Here is a 13,053-nt window from a genome sequence, read left to right as displayed (position 1 = left end):
TACCCCTCCCTGCACATACTACCGACCTCTGTACACTCCACACTATACATTCCCTATTTAACATTACCACATTCTGCACTATGTAAGTAACCTCAGACTCTATTTAACCACACCCCTTTTAAGCCACGCTCAATATTTAGCACAATTTAAACCACACCCAATTTTTTCTGCAGCGAGCTGTGCACTCCGTATTTTGATTTTCCTCGATGTCTATGGCCCACTTTTGATCTTGCACACTGGCCCACTGATTTCATGATACGCCCCTGACCTCTTATGTATTATTACTACTAAAATTATACATATTAATATATCTGTATGACGTGCAGATTTCAACCATATCTATTTTGGGGGAACTATACAATAAAATATTGACAGGGTTCACTATAAATATAATTTAGGAATTTTACTCAGGTAAAACTTACATCATACTAAATTGTCTCTCTTCCTACCTAGTCTATGGTTTTTATGCTTTGCGTTAGTGGTGCTGTTAGAACCAATGCCTCCCACATGTACAAGATATTTATATCTGCTGCAGCATCTCAGATATTGTTCTCATGGGTATGTCTTTACATAGTGACTCTCGGGTAGTGTTTTATTGATGTGGGTTGTCCTTCACACTCTGCATGCAGGTCATGTTGCTGCTGTAAATGTTATCAGTAGGAGTAATGGTAGGAAAGAGATGGATGATTTTTATGCTGAGACACCACAGTCTTAAGAACGAAAAAAGGCTTTAAAAATAACACATTTCTGTAACATGATTGTTCCTTTAGCTGAAACCTCTCAAAATCATTCCCAAAATCATTTGGCTAAAAGAGAATAAAGCTTCCTGGCCTTTTAAATAATTTGTTTGGGTCTGCATGGTGTAGAGGTGGGAAAAGTATTTATGGAGAAGGACCCCCCATAAAGACTACTAATGGACCCAGGTAGTGTAACAAAATAACTTTATTGAAATCGCATATCAAACATGATGCAAATGTATATATACAAAAATCAAAATGTCTCCACCCACCACCATTAAAAACATGAGAACAATGTCACTTTAAAAATTAGGAAACCCCAAGTAAGATATTAAAAATGCGCAATGTCAAGTACCCAAGATATTATATCATTAGACGCTTGGCCACAGTTAACCCATTAGTGACACCATTGGGGGTTATATAGAGGCAGAGTCACGATATAGCATAGAGGGAAATCACAGATCCTAGTATAAATAAATATATGGCTAAACATCAAAAATGCATGTATCCATCTTAATTTAAATTATTTGAATTGCATGGACTTCAACCAATAATGCAACATAAAGGACCTGGAGCTTCAAAACAAGGATCTGAAAAAGCCAGAAGTTCAGCTACCTTCATAAAGGTTGTGTGGAAATGGCCAATAAGTCATAAAAGCGCAGTCATGTTAGAACATCAAATAGACAAGGAAAGCCATGATGAAGACAAACTGGTGATTATAGCGCTATCTGGAGAATTTGGAATACAGTTGTTGTGGACCTTCAGGAGCAAATATGATAGGGGAGTGTGGCTATTGGCAGACCTAATTAAACAGTCTCAACATGGATATCCAGATAGGTATTAGCCAGACCAAGTGCCTCAGGTAGCGATCATCAAGCCACAATAGTAGCAAAGGAGATAGCTGGAGTGGTGAGATTACAATCCAATCACGATAGCTTGTCTCACAAGAACCCTCTATGAAGTGAGGTGGGAAAAAGAGCTGAGTGAAAGTCCCACTTACGTCCCATATGTCATCGAGATCCAAGTATACTCGCAGTGTCCACTTGTCAGTGAGAGATGCAATTGACACGGTTTGAGATGCAGGTGGCTAACGCCATCTCGAGGCTGTCAGTAACCACATGGACAGTCCAACGTCCTAGCTCCACATTAACACCACATCACTCCTTGCAGATTGAAAGTAGATTCAGACCTCCATTAAACCTATATAAGACAAGGCCAGTCAAGTTCCGCTATTATTGGCAGGACAAGGAGATTATAAATGGCTTCGCATTGAGGCAAAAACCAGGGGCATCCTAATAGGAGAGTTACAGTCGACGCGTTTCACCCGTTTACTGTGACTATGGGCTTTATCAAGACCAATAGAGGGCTCCCTTCACTGCTCAATTTATTTACTCTGCCTCCTAGCGAGGCTATTTAAGGAACGTAATGGCACCCTAAAATAGCTCAACTGCTACCATTCACTCTAATTAAGGCAACTACTGGAGTTGAAAATTGAAAGCCATTTAAAGATGATAATTTTAGGCATAATATCGACACGGAAAAAACAGATCGGCAAGCATTAACTACACAGGTATATAACAGCCAAGGATTTTGGCCAACATTGCATAAGGGCCATAAAGGCCATCACTAAAAAAAACTGATTTGATGTGGCCCGGGGATTACTTAGGAACTCGCCATATTCTATGTTGTCAGACAGCAATTAAACATTGTACCTTATAGGGACACTACTTAGAGAGAAAAACACCCAGGTTCATCTCATTATTTAAACCATTTGGAACTAAAGTTCCCAATTTATAAATACAACATTTTTCCTGCTGGAGAAGTACCTCATCAAAGTCACTTCTCCTAGCAGTTAATTTTAAAGCAAAGAACCCCATTAGGCCAGCATGTTTTTCTTTAAAGTGAAGCACCAGGGGATTCACTTTTTCCCCTTGCTTTGGGTTACTATTGCTCCTAATGGCTCAAAGATGTTCACCGATTCGGATACATAAGGGTCTTTTAGTTTTTCCCACATAAAATTTCTTACATGGGCATTCAATCATGTAAAGTACCCTCTCTTTCGAACAATTAATAAAACTCTTAATATCATATGTTCTCGTATGATACGCTCCAGTGAACGTTCTAGTCTTTTCAAGAAATGGCCAAATAGAACAATGTCCACAAGGGAATATTCCAGCAGTAAGTAGTGGCCAGTTAGAGGGAGAGCTTCTGGTAAATTCAGAGTGTACTAGGATATCTTTTAAATTGCTTGCTCTTTTGGCCACCATAAATGGTTTAGTGCCTACAATTTACCAGAAGCTCTCCCTCTAACTGGCCACCGCTTACTACTGGAATGTTCCATTGTGGACATTGTTCTATTTGTCCATTTGTTGAAAAGACTAGGATGAGAGGGTACTTTACATGATTGAATACCCATGTAAGAAATTTTATGTGGGTAAAAAGCAAAAGACCCTTACGTATCCGAATCGGTGAACATCTTAGAGCTAAAATTTTATGTGGGTAAAAACCAAAAGACCCTTACGTATCCAAATCGGTGAACATCTTAGAGCTAGAATTTCCATCCAGCACTGTGCCTCAGAGCAGCGGCTGTCTCAGCTCTCTCTCTCCTCACTTAGCAGATTAGCAATCAAATTCTGTCACCAAGCCACCTTGTCTGTGTCTATAGATGCTGACACAGCATCTCAGGAGCGAGCCCGCACAAGTGCCCCATGGAAAGCAGCTTTCTATAGGGGCACTCGCCAAAGAGGAGGAGCCAGAAGTGCTGCTGGGGGACCCCAGAAAAGGAAGATTGAGGCTTCTCTGTGCAAAACCATTGCACAGAGCAGGGGAATATAACATGTTTATAATTTTATTTAAAAAAAAAAGTTTTACTATCACTTTAATTTTATATAATTCCCAACTGAAGAGAAACTATTGTAGTTTTTTTCTTGTCATTTTATGGGTGCAGTTAAGATGCAAATAGGGCTTTAGTGTATTTGAGCATTAATTGTATACTGCCGACCTCTGTGAAGTATGTGATCTGCATACATACACATAACACAAAGAAGGCACTTTTCATTCTTTTTGCCAGTATTTTGTATAGCGGTTCTGATGTACTGTATATTAGTTCCAGAAGCATCAGTTTTGGTCCTTGCTTGGCTGTAATGCTGTGTTTATAATTATAAGGGACATCATGTGGTCCCAGAAGTTGATTAACAGTTCTGATCTATGCCTAGGTATAGAAGAAAGGAAGCCCACTGACTTTCTTACTGTGGATGGCCAGAAGTATGCTGTAGTTGGGTAAGTGTCACACCAACCAAACTAGAGGTTTCTGAATATTTGAATTATTATTGAAAAGCAAAAACCTTTCAACTTTCTTGTTGCAGGACTGTCCTCATTTTAATCAGAATTATTTTGGAGTATTGCACCTGTGTGGATGACATCCCATCTATAACAACAGACATGCTCACTCGTCTTTCTGAACTGTTAAAGGTGAAACCAGTTTTTAAAAACTCTGGTCTAATAAGAAGCAGGATATTGTTAAAAGCAGTAGCACTTTTATCATCTTTTCTTCCAGTGCCAGAAAAGCTAATGTGCAGTCAGTATCTGACACCCTGCAAAGTGATGTGTCAGGGCCCACTCCCTGTAATGCATCATGCTAAATGACAACACAGCCTACCTTAGACAGAGTAGGGGAGACTTCTGTTGCCTCATGGTACAACACAATGCCGAGTTGTTGCTCCAGCTCAAAGATTTTTTTAATAACAGTCTCTAAACATATTTTTAGTGTCATTGTTATTTTTGCCGTTGATAATACTATGCCATAAATTTGTTTTAGAAGAAAAGCGATGATCTTAGATTTAAATTTATGGCTATTGTAAGTTAATCATTAAGGGTTAGGCTTGCTGTTAGTAATAGGATGAGGGGAACAGCTAACGTGTATCTAAACTCAAGAACAAAGATGTAATATTTTACACCTTACCATGTCTTAAATGTGGTGGTTGCATTTGTTTCTTTTTTTTACAGGATTTGTTTTCTCATTTGCTGTCACCTATTAGGCCTACTAGAAATACACTTCCTCTCCTAAGATGACAACACGCACTGCACTGTATCCATGGATACGCAGGGTTTTCCTCCTAGTACATTGTGTGCTAGGACTGCAGAACACCTCCCCCTCTTTTCACCTTTATAATATAGGAGTTGGTGTTATGTAGTCCCAACATACAGTACTTCCTGACAAGACGACACAAAAGTGTGCAAAGGCCACAGGACATTAATGGATGTCTATCAGGATCAACAGTGACTTATATGTTCTTGTGTCTGCAAAGGATTTTCAGTGTTATATTTACCAGATCAAAAGAAAGCATATTAGAGTGGTTCATTGTTAGGGTTTAGATATACTTAAAATGCTCTTACTAAGGGGCCGGGGGGCAGTAAAAAAGGTGATCGAGCCTGCACAACTAAAGCCTACTATAAGCAAAATAGGGCTGTTCACATATCGTGATGCTGTGCGTTTTGGTTGCAGCAGATTTAAAGCGACATGTCAAGTTAACATGTGGCACTGCTTGTCAAACTCACCCATTCAAGTCAATAGCTTTGCAACTGCAAAACAAAGCACTTGGTTCATGGTTCTGGTGCATAAGTACCATTGAAAAAACATCCTTCAGGTGGAGGTAGGATCACCTCCTGAATGCCTGACAGTGATGCTTAGACACACTTTGAAATGTGATCCACCTTTCAAATATAAATATGAACCTAGCCTAGGGTTGGCACAATTTAATTAGTTAATTTTTTTTTTTAGGGTGATGTAAGAACTATTAGAAGTCTTGGCTCTCTATGAACAGTAGCATAAAAAAGATTGTTCTATTTGCATTGTTTACAAAGTGTTATGCTGACATTGAGCACTGAGCTTTTTGTCGAAGTGCTTAGTAGGAGTCGGATGCTGTATATTCCTAAAGCTGGGTCATACATGGTTCAGTTCTTTCCCCCATATTTGATTAGGATGGGGGAATCTTCCCCACCGCATTATCGTATAATGGCTGCTGTCAGGATACACAGATTAGCGCTGCTGCCATTAGCTGCAGTAGCTGATTGAACAGCTTTTATCCAACAGGTCAGTTGACTGCAGTGGCCACAAATGGATCGAAATTTGGCTGGTCCCTGCTGAACCAGACACATTTTGATACATCTGTTGCCACCTTTTAGTGTTTTGTAGCTGTATTCTCTGTATATTCCTTAGGGTCTAATAGCTGTATATGCTGTATATTCCTTAGTTTCTAGAAGCAGTCCAGTTTTGCTTTTTATTGATTGGATGGATTGTCACAGATCTTTTATTTTGTACATTATTTGCATATTTTATACTTATCTTGCTAATTGCAACCAACATTCATGGAAAGTCAAGGCATTAAACTTCACCATTTATCTGTGCACAAAGATTTCTTTTAACCTGAAAGCAAAGCATGGCGAGAGTGTAAACGGAGCTGCACAATTCTCTCTCTTACTAATGTTGTATAATAAAAAAAAAAAATAGTAATTTATTTCTCAAGGAAAATGATGTAAATGAAATATTTTACTCAAATGGCGTATCTTAGCAGTATGAATTATATTTCCTTTGCTCTTTAGGATGACAAAGGAGGGAGTGATATTATCACCTGGGTTTAGAATAACACTTTGATCCACCAGCATATTCACTATTATGATCTGCACAATGCTCTCCTTTAACACATGATTAGGTGGTTTCCCATTTCTCAGAATTGTCTTTGGAATGAAGTATATCTCTTCTGTTTACCTTTCAAACCCTTACATTGAAGATTGTTTGTTTATTTTCTTTGTCTAGTACTTTAACTCCCGCAGTTGTCAGCTGGTCCTGGGAGCTGGGGCACTACAGGTTGTCGGACTGAAGACTATAACCACAAAAAACCTGGGTGAGCCATTTTTTTTTTTTTTTTTTTTTTTTTTTTTTTTACAACTGATCTGTTGTATCTATATGCCTGTGCTGGTTTTTGCTGTAAAAGTATGGGAAATCAAAGTGGAATTGTAGCAGCCAAGGCTCCATGAACACTGGCTTAAAAAAATGCCCATGCTCTTGGCGAAAAAAAAATGCTAATTTTGAGTGTGTTTTTTGTACTAGCGTTTAGAAGCGTTTAGCATTTCTTCTGCCAGAAAAACACTCTCAAAAATGCAAAACAGAAGCGTTTTTTTTCTGTCTTTAAATGCTGAGCTTAAAAAACACTTCTAGACTACCTTATGGGCATAGGAGAAGTTTTGTTTCTTCTACAGGCAAAATGCTAAGCTCCTCTAGGTTTTTTTTTTTTTTTGCTTTTTGGTGTTTTTTGAGCCAGTGTGCATGGAGCCTTAAAATTGCTCTAGAATAATGACCACTGAATGTGACTGGTTACCACTGGTAACACCACCAATAACTTCTCAATTTAAGTAATAGAAAATATTTTCCCAGGTTGCATTTTAACAGTAGTTAATTCAGAGGGAAGCTACAGAATTATTTAAATCTCGATCTAATGCTACTTATGATACATATCCACTCATTGACAATCTCCTGCAAAACAATGAATTCAGTGTTCTCCCAGTGAGCCGACTTCTAACGAGGTTACCTCTCACAGTAGCAGAGGCTGTAATGTCCTTTATAGTTTCTTCCTGTGAGTATTAATGGCAATGAAATGCTGTATGTGAATAGAGGACCACCTTCCTGTTAGAATTGTTATTTAAACGTGGGAACATTTTTTTAACAATTAATTACCAAGAGGCATAATATCTATATAAAATGTATATCTATTTATACACAGATTTGTATAAAATCATGGTTATTTTAGAACATTGACAGGGTGTATAATCTTGAATCTCAGCTGTTAAACAGTAGAGTATTCTCTTGTATGCACACAATAAAAAAAAAAAATAATATATATATATATTTATATACCTACACAACTGTTACAGTGTAGATGATGAGTTTTTGTCTTTCAGCTCTGTCTTCCCGCTGTCTCCAGCTCATAGTACACTACATTCCTATAATCAGAGCTCATTTTGAAGCCCGCCTGCAGCCTAAACAGTACAGCTTGCTTCGACAGTTCGACCACATCACTAAGGTAATCCAATTATTGCATCTCCAAACACTAATTTTATTTACAGCATCAGCAAGGAAGGGTTTGCTAAAGCAAATGATATTTTGCCAGTTGGCTTATTTGCTGTGATTACCATACATAAATTTGGTTCCTCCTCAGTGAACTACCTGTACTGTAATTGACATAGAGAAATAAAAGGTTAAAGGATGACAGCTTTGTAGGAGCTATATGATGGAATAGATTCATCACCAATCAAAACTCCTAAAGAACATTCCCAGCATTTTAACAAAATCAATGTGTTCTGAAAGCTAAAGCGGTCTTGCTAGTACTGGGTGTATCTAAAGTAGTGGCCACTGAGTGTATAATAACTTTTTAATCATTACAGGTACTTGTATAGCGTCGTTTTACGTAGCACTTTACATATATATTGTACATTTCCACCTGCTTTAAGGAGCTTACAATCTAAGGTCTCTAACTCATGTCATACACACACATACTAGGACCAATTTAGACAAGAGCCAATTAACCTACCAGCATGTCTTTGAGTGTGGGAGGAAACCGGCGTACCTGCAGGAAACCCACCCAGGCACAGGGAGAACATGAAAATTCAAGACAGGTAGCGCATGGTTGGAATGTGAACCCACGACCTTAGTGCTGTTAGGCGGAAGTGCTAACCACTTAGCCACTGTGCTACCCATAATGTTTTTCCTCCTTCCCTAATTTCTACCACATTTTCAGTTGAATTTATATGACCGTGATCGGAACCTTAAAATGCAAGGCCGGGAGTGAACAAAAAGGTTTTAGCACTGTAATATATGTCTGTACTACAGAAATGACAGAAATGAATTCATGATCTCTCCTTTTTCTGCCAACAGGACTACAATGACCACATAGCAGAAATATCTGCCAAACTGGTATCTCTAATGGATGGTTTATTTGACAAACTCCTGTCAAAGGTACCTGAAAATTATTATATAAAAAAAACTACTAATTAGAAAACCCAATATTTAGCCAAGGAATATGGATCTGGATCAATGATCACTTCTGGCTGTAATGTCAGTGCATTTTCACTGTAGATTGTAAAACGTATCACAGATTTTTATGCCTCTCTCTATGATGAAGCCAACAGCTATTGTTGTATTGACACCAGTTATTTTATTGCAGCTTTGGCATATAAGGCCATTCAAAATTATTGAAATTTTAATTGAACTTTATATCTTTTGAAACTTATTTCTACATTCAAATTTATAGCTACATGTTGTGTATATAATCCAAGTAATGATCTTGAAAGCTTGTCTTGTTTGGATAAGCAATTACAGAGCACATCATTGCAATTGAAAGCAAATTATACTTGCTAGGAGAGTCATTTCTCCACTTTGCATGCTATAAATATTTGACAGAGAGTTCTCAGTGTAACGATGGGTGTTTTTTGCTTTTTAAAAAGGTAATAAGACACATGTAACCAGGGGCGGACTGACAACTCATGGGGCCCCCGGGCAATAGGGGATCATGGGGCCCCTGTGTCCTTGCCCAAACTCAAAAAAGCCTATGAAAAAGGTACTAGGGGCATCTCATGGTGCCCCCTACTGATCTCGGGCAGTGCCCGAGTTTCCAAATGGTCAGTCCGCCCCTGCATGTAACGGGACCAGTTGTCTACCTTTAGCTTAAAGTAACCCTTTGCATTTTCTCATGCAGGGCAAGGTAAAAGGGAGACTTAACTTTACTCCCTTCCCCAGCAGATTTATACCAACCTTTCCTGCCACCAACTTCATCTGCCAACAGAAAGGAAAGTGATATACCAGGCACTTCGGGCATGTGATTTACGTACCCAGCCTCATGTGACATGGCTGGGTGTCTCATGATTGGCTTAGCATATTCACATAGAACTAGAAAAGTCCTTAGACCGGGGCTGCAATAAGTCAGTTTGGAGCTTTCACTGGTCCCAGTGGGATGGTGCAGGAACAAGGAAAGGTGAATCTGTGCTGCTAGAGTAGGGGGCATTAAGGGATCCTTTTACTTTGATGGACAAAGGAATTAGTCAGCCTAATCTGTAGTTGACTATCCTGCTTCTCTAATTACTAAAAGGGGTGGAAGTAAAAATGTATGTTTTATATGAACCTGTTGATTGTCAGGTATTGCCCATACATATATACTCCTTCAGCACAGATTATATAACAGATGCTGTGGCCCTTGGTCATGTAGCCTAGACAGGAGGTAAGTGATAGACCCAAAGGTAAACATATAAGCTCCTCTTCTAGCCTTTTTGAATTTAGGGAATAGGGAGGGGAGTGGGAGTGTAACAGTAGAATTTCTCTTGTATCTATCATATTGGCATTTTATACAATACAGTTGTGGAAGTTCAAGCTGCTTTTCTATAGCTTGCACTGGTGCATCTGTTGACAACTGAATCATATTTTGAATTTCAGTTCCTTAATCAATAGGATATTTATACAATGTCTGATAGTTATGAATCTTATGTTTACAGTATGAAGTAAAAGCCCCTGTTCCGTCCACGTGCTTTAGAAATATCTGCAAGCAAGTGGCTAAAATGCATGAGGCAATTTATGATCTGCTGCCTGAGGAACAAACACAGGTACATCTACCTCTAACTTATCTTTTTTGTTATATTGCTATGCTCTGTGTTATTTTATATGCTTTGTCCAACTTCTTGTTGCAGGCCTCAGCATTATAGAAAAGCTATTATAAAATATCATCTCCTCGTTCTAATCATCCTGCAGCATTAAAATCATAAAAATTAAGAGCAGTGCTATTTTATTTATTATTCCAGGAAAAATCTGTCCTATGGATCCCTCCAATGCCAGTCACATGAGCAAATGATGGAAAACGGGTCACAGAATCTCTGCAGAATGAGGCTTGGAGGCTGATGTTATACTAGTCAAATAGTCCAGAGCCCTGTCTAAATGTGATGTGAGGTCTCTAGCATTTGGTCATGTGACTAGCATAGGAGGGAACCCAGGCCACCAACCAAAAAGTTTTAAATGAAGCAATCACATCACAGCGTAAAGTAGAAACATTACAGGGCCGCGCAGGACCCCTTCTTTAGACATGTGACAAGTGTAGTGTGGAATACAGTGACATTTAAAGTAACATCCATCAATCAAAAAACAGGCAAATTAACTACTTCCTGCCCCATGATGTCATAAGGACATCACAAACTTGCCAAAACCATAGTAATCAGAGTCCCATACTGTGTATTTCTCAAAACAACAATCGGCATAACCATTATGCTAAGTACTGTGAAGACACATCTATTGGATGCCCCTTGGTAGCAAAACACATGTATTTAGGGAGCTGATGATCAGTGTGCCCTGATGATCAGTGTGGCCCCAGAAGTGCCACCTGTCAGTGTCCATCAGAGCCCGCAGTCAGTGCCCATCAGTGCCACGTGCCAGTGCCCATCAGTGCCACATATCAGTGCATACCAGTGCACATCAATGCCACATTATCAGTGCCCATCTGAGCTGCCTTTCAATGTCACCCATCAGTGCCACCTATCGGTGCCAGTCAATGCCGCCTATCAGTGCCATATATCAGTGTCATGTATCAGTGCTGCCTTTCAGTGCCCATCAGTGATGCCCGTCAATGCCCATCAGTGCAACCTACCAGTGCCTCCTCATCAGTGCCCATCAGTGCAGCCTCATTAGCGCACATCAGTGAAGGAGAAAAATCACTTATTTACAAAATTATATAACAAAAACTAAGAAAAAACTTTTTTTTTTCAAAATTTTCAGTGGTTTTTGGTTTGTTTAAGAAAAAATAAAAATCCCAGAGGTAAATAAATACCACCAAAAGAAAGCTCTATCTGTCTCAAAACAATGATAAAAATTTCATATGGGTACAGTGTTGCATGACTGCGCAATTGTCATTCAAAGTGTGACAGCGCTGAAAGCTGGAAATTGGCCTGGGCAGGAAGGGGGTATAAGTGCCCTGTAGGCTAGTGGTTAGTGAAATTGTCATTGCCACTCCTGGTGGCAAATACTACTTTATTTAGCTGATTGGATTACCTAGACTAGTCCATGACAAGCATATGTACACAGCCCTGTAGTATTTTAGAATGATAAAAAAGGATTTATAAAAAAAATAGACAAATGTATACTCGCAAACACAAACTCGGTGACAGTCCCAGACAATAGAAGTCCTACGACAGAGTATGGTAACGCATTTCAGGAGTCAAGCTCTCTTCCTCAGAGCTGAAAACACTAGACATGTTGGGAGCCCATATATAGGGGAGCAAATGTAGTAAGAGACCAAATGAGCAATTGATGTGAGAGAACAAAACCACACCTCCTCCAAGTGGTTTTGGTCTCTCACATCAATTGCTCATTTGGTCTCTTACTACATTTGCTTCCCTGTATATGTTTTCAGCTCTGAGGAAGGGAGCTCGACTCTGCGTTCGCATACTCTGTCATAGGACTTCTATTGTTTGTGAGTATACATTTGTTTATTTTTTAATAAATCCTTTTTTTATCACAGTAATGCATGAGGAGAGTGCAACCTTTTGTGTTTTTTTTTTTTTTTTTTTTTTTCTTTCTCCAGTGGTATCAAGATTTCCCTATCTTTAGAGGGCTGCACCTCGGCGAGTGACAGATTCTGTGTACCTGTGGTGCATGAAGACATGAGCGCTAGTTTTGCTTTTTCTTGATATTTTAGAATGATGTTTAAAAACAAGCCAGACTTTAATATTTTGCATCTAAACAGAAACGAAGCACAGGACATATGTAACCTGGAGCTATGTTTTTCATCCTGATATGATATTATATGACACCAAATCACCCCACTGTATGAGATTCGCTGTTATCCTTTAAACTAGTGTTCTGAGAGTACCTAATCCCAAACCTACAATCTTTGAAGTTGGGATTTCCAACTGCCCCATCCAAGCCTCATTGTGAGCACCGTAAGGATATATGCTGACGGGTGGCTTTATTCTTTCCCAAAAAGCAGGAAAAAAGATTGAAAGAAAACAGGTTATTTTTAATATAGGGTTTGCCCTTCTCTAATCTGTTTTAATGCTTGTTTTAAACAATGCTTGAAGCTTCAATGTTCATTCTATTTTCAATTCCTTTTCTCGCTGCACAGAACAAGACAGACTTGAAAACAGATTAAGAAATGATTAAAAATCCCCTGCCATTTTCATTTTCTTTCCTTTGTATACAGCGAAAAACAGATACCAGCAGGATGAAAACTGTAGCATTTATTTAGTTCTAAGTAGTGCTGTTATTTGACATTCATGTTCACTCCAC

The 13,053-nt window shown here is 38.9% G+C and overlaps 1 protein-coding gene across 4 annotated transcripts in view; it reads left to right on the top strand.

Annotated features, from left to right (window-relative positions):
- VPS54 (VPS54 subunit of GARP complex) overlaps positions 1 to 13,053 on the top strand; it is a 137,552-nt gene that overhangs the window by 105,864 nt on the left and 18,635 nt on the right. For all 4 annotated transcript variants that reach the window (XR_016311983.1, XM_089672003.1, XM_089672005.1 and 1 more), the window contains exons 16-21: positions 3,953 to 4,016; positions 4,103 to 4,208; positions 6,553 to 6,640; positions 7,695 to 7,816; positions 8,668 to 8,748; positions 10,278 to 10,385. Coding sequence is in view for 3 of the 4 variants with exons in the window: in XM_089672003.1 (XP_089528129.1) it covers positions 3,953 to 4,016; positions 4,103 to 4,208; positions 6,553 to 6,640; positions 7,695 to 7,816; positions 8,668 to 8,748; positions 10,278 to 10,385 (569 nt within the window). In the remaining variant the exon portion in view is untranslated. The remainder of the gene's footprint in view (positions 1 to 3,952; positions 4,017 to 4,102; positions 4,209 to 6,552; positions 6,641 to 7,694; positions 7,817 to 8,667; positions 8,749 to 10,277; positions 10,386 to 13,053) is intronic.

This window comes from Staurois parvus, unplaced genomic scaffold (assembly GCF_062004578.1).
Source record: "Staurois parvus isolate SC_StPar_1 unplaced genomic scaffold, SC_StPar_1.0 ptg000117l, whole genome shotgun sequence".
Taxonomy (NCBI): Eukaryota; Metazoa; Chordata; class Amphibia; order Anura; family Ranidae; genus Staurois; species Staurois parvus.
The sequence above is the reverse complement of the archived record's forward strand: the minus strand, read 5'-3'. Positions and strand labels throughout refer to the sequence as shown.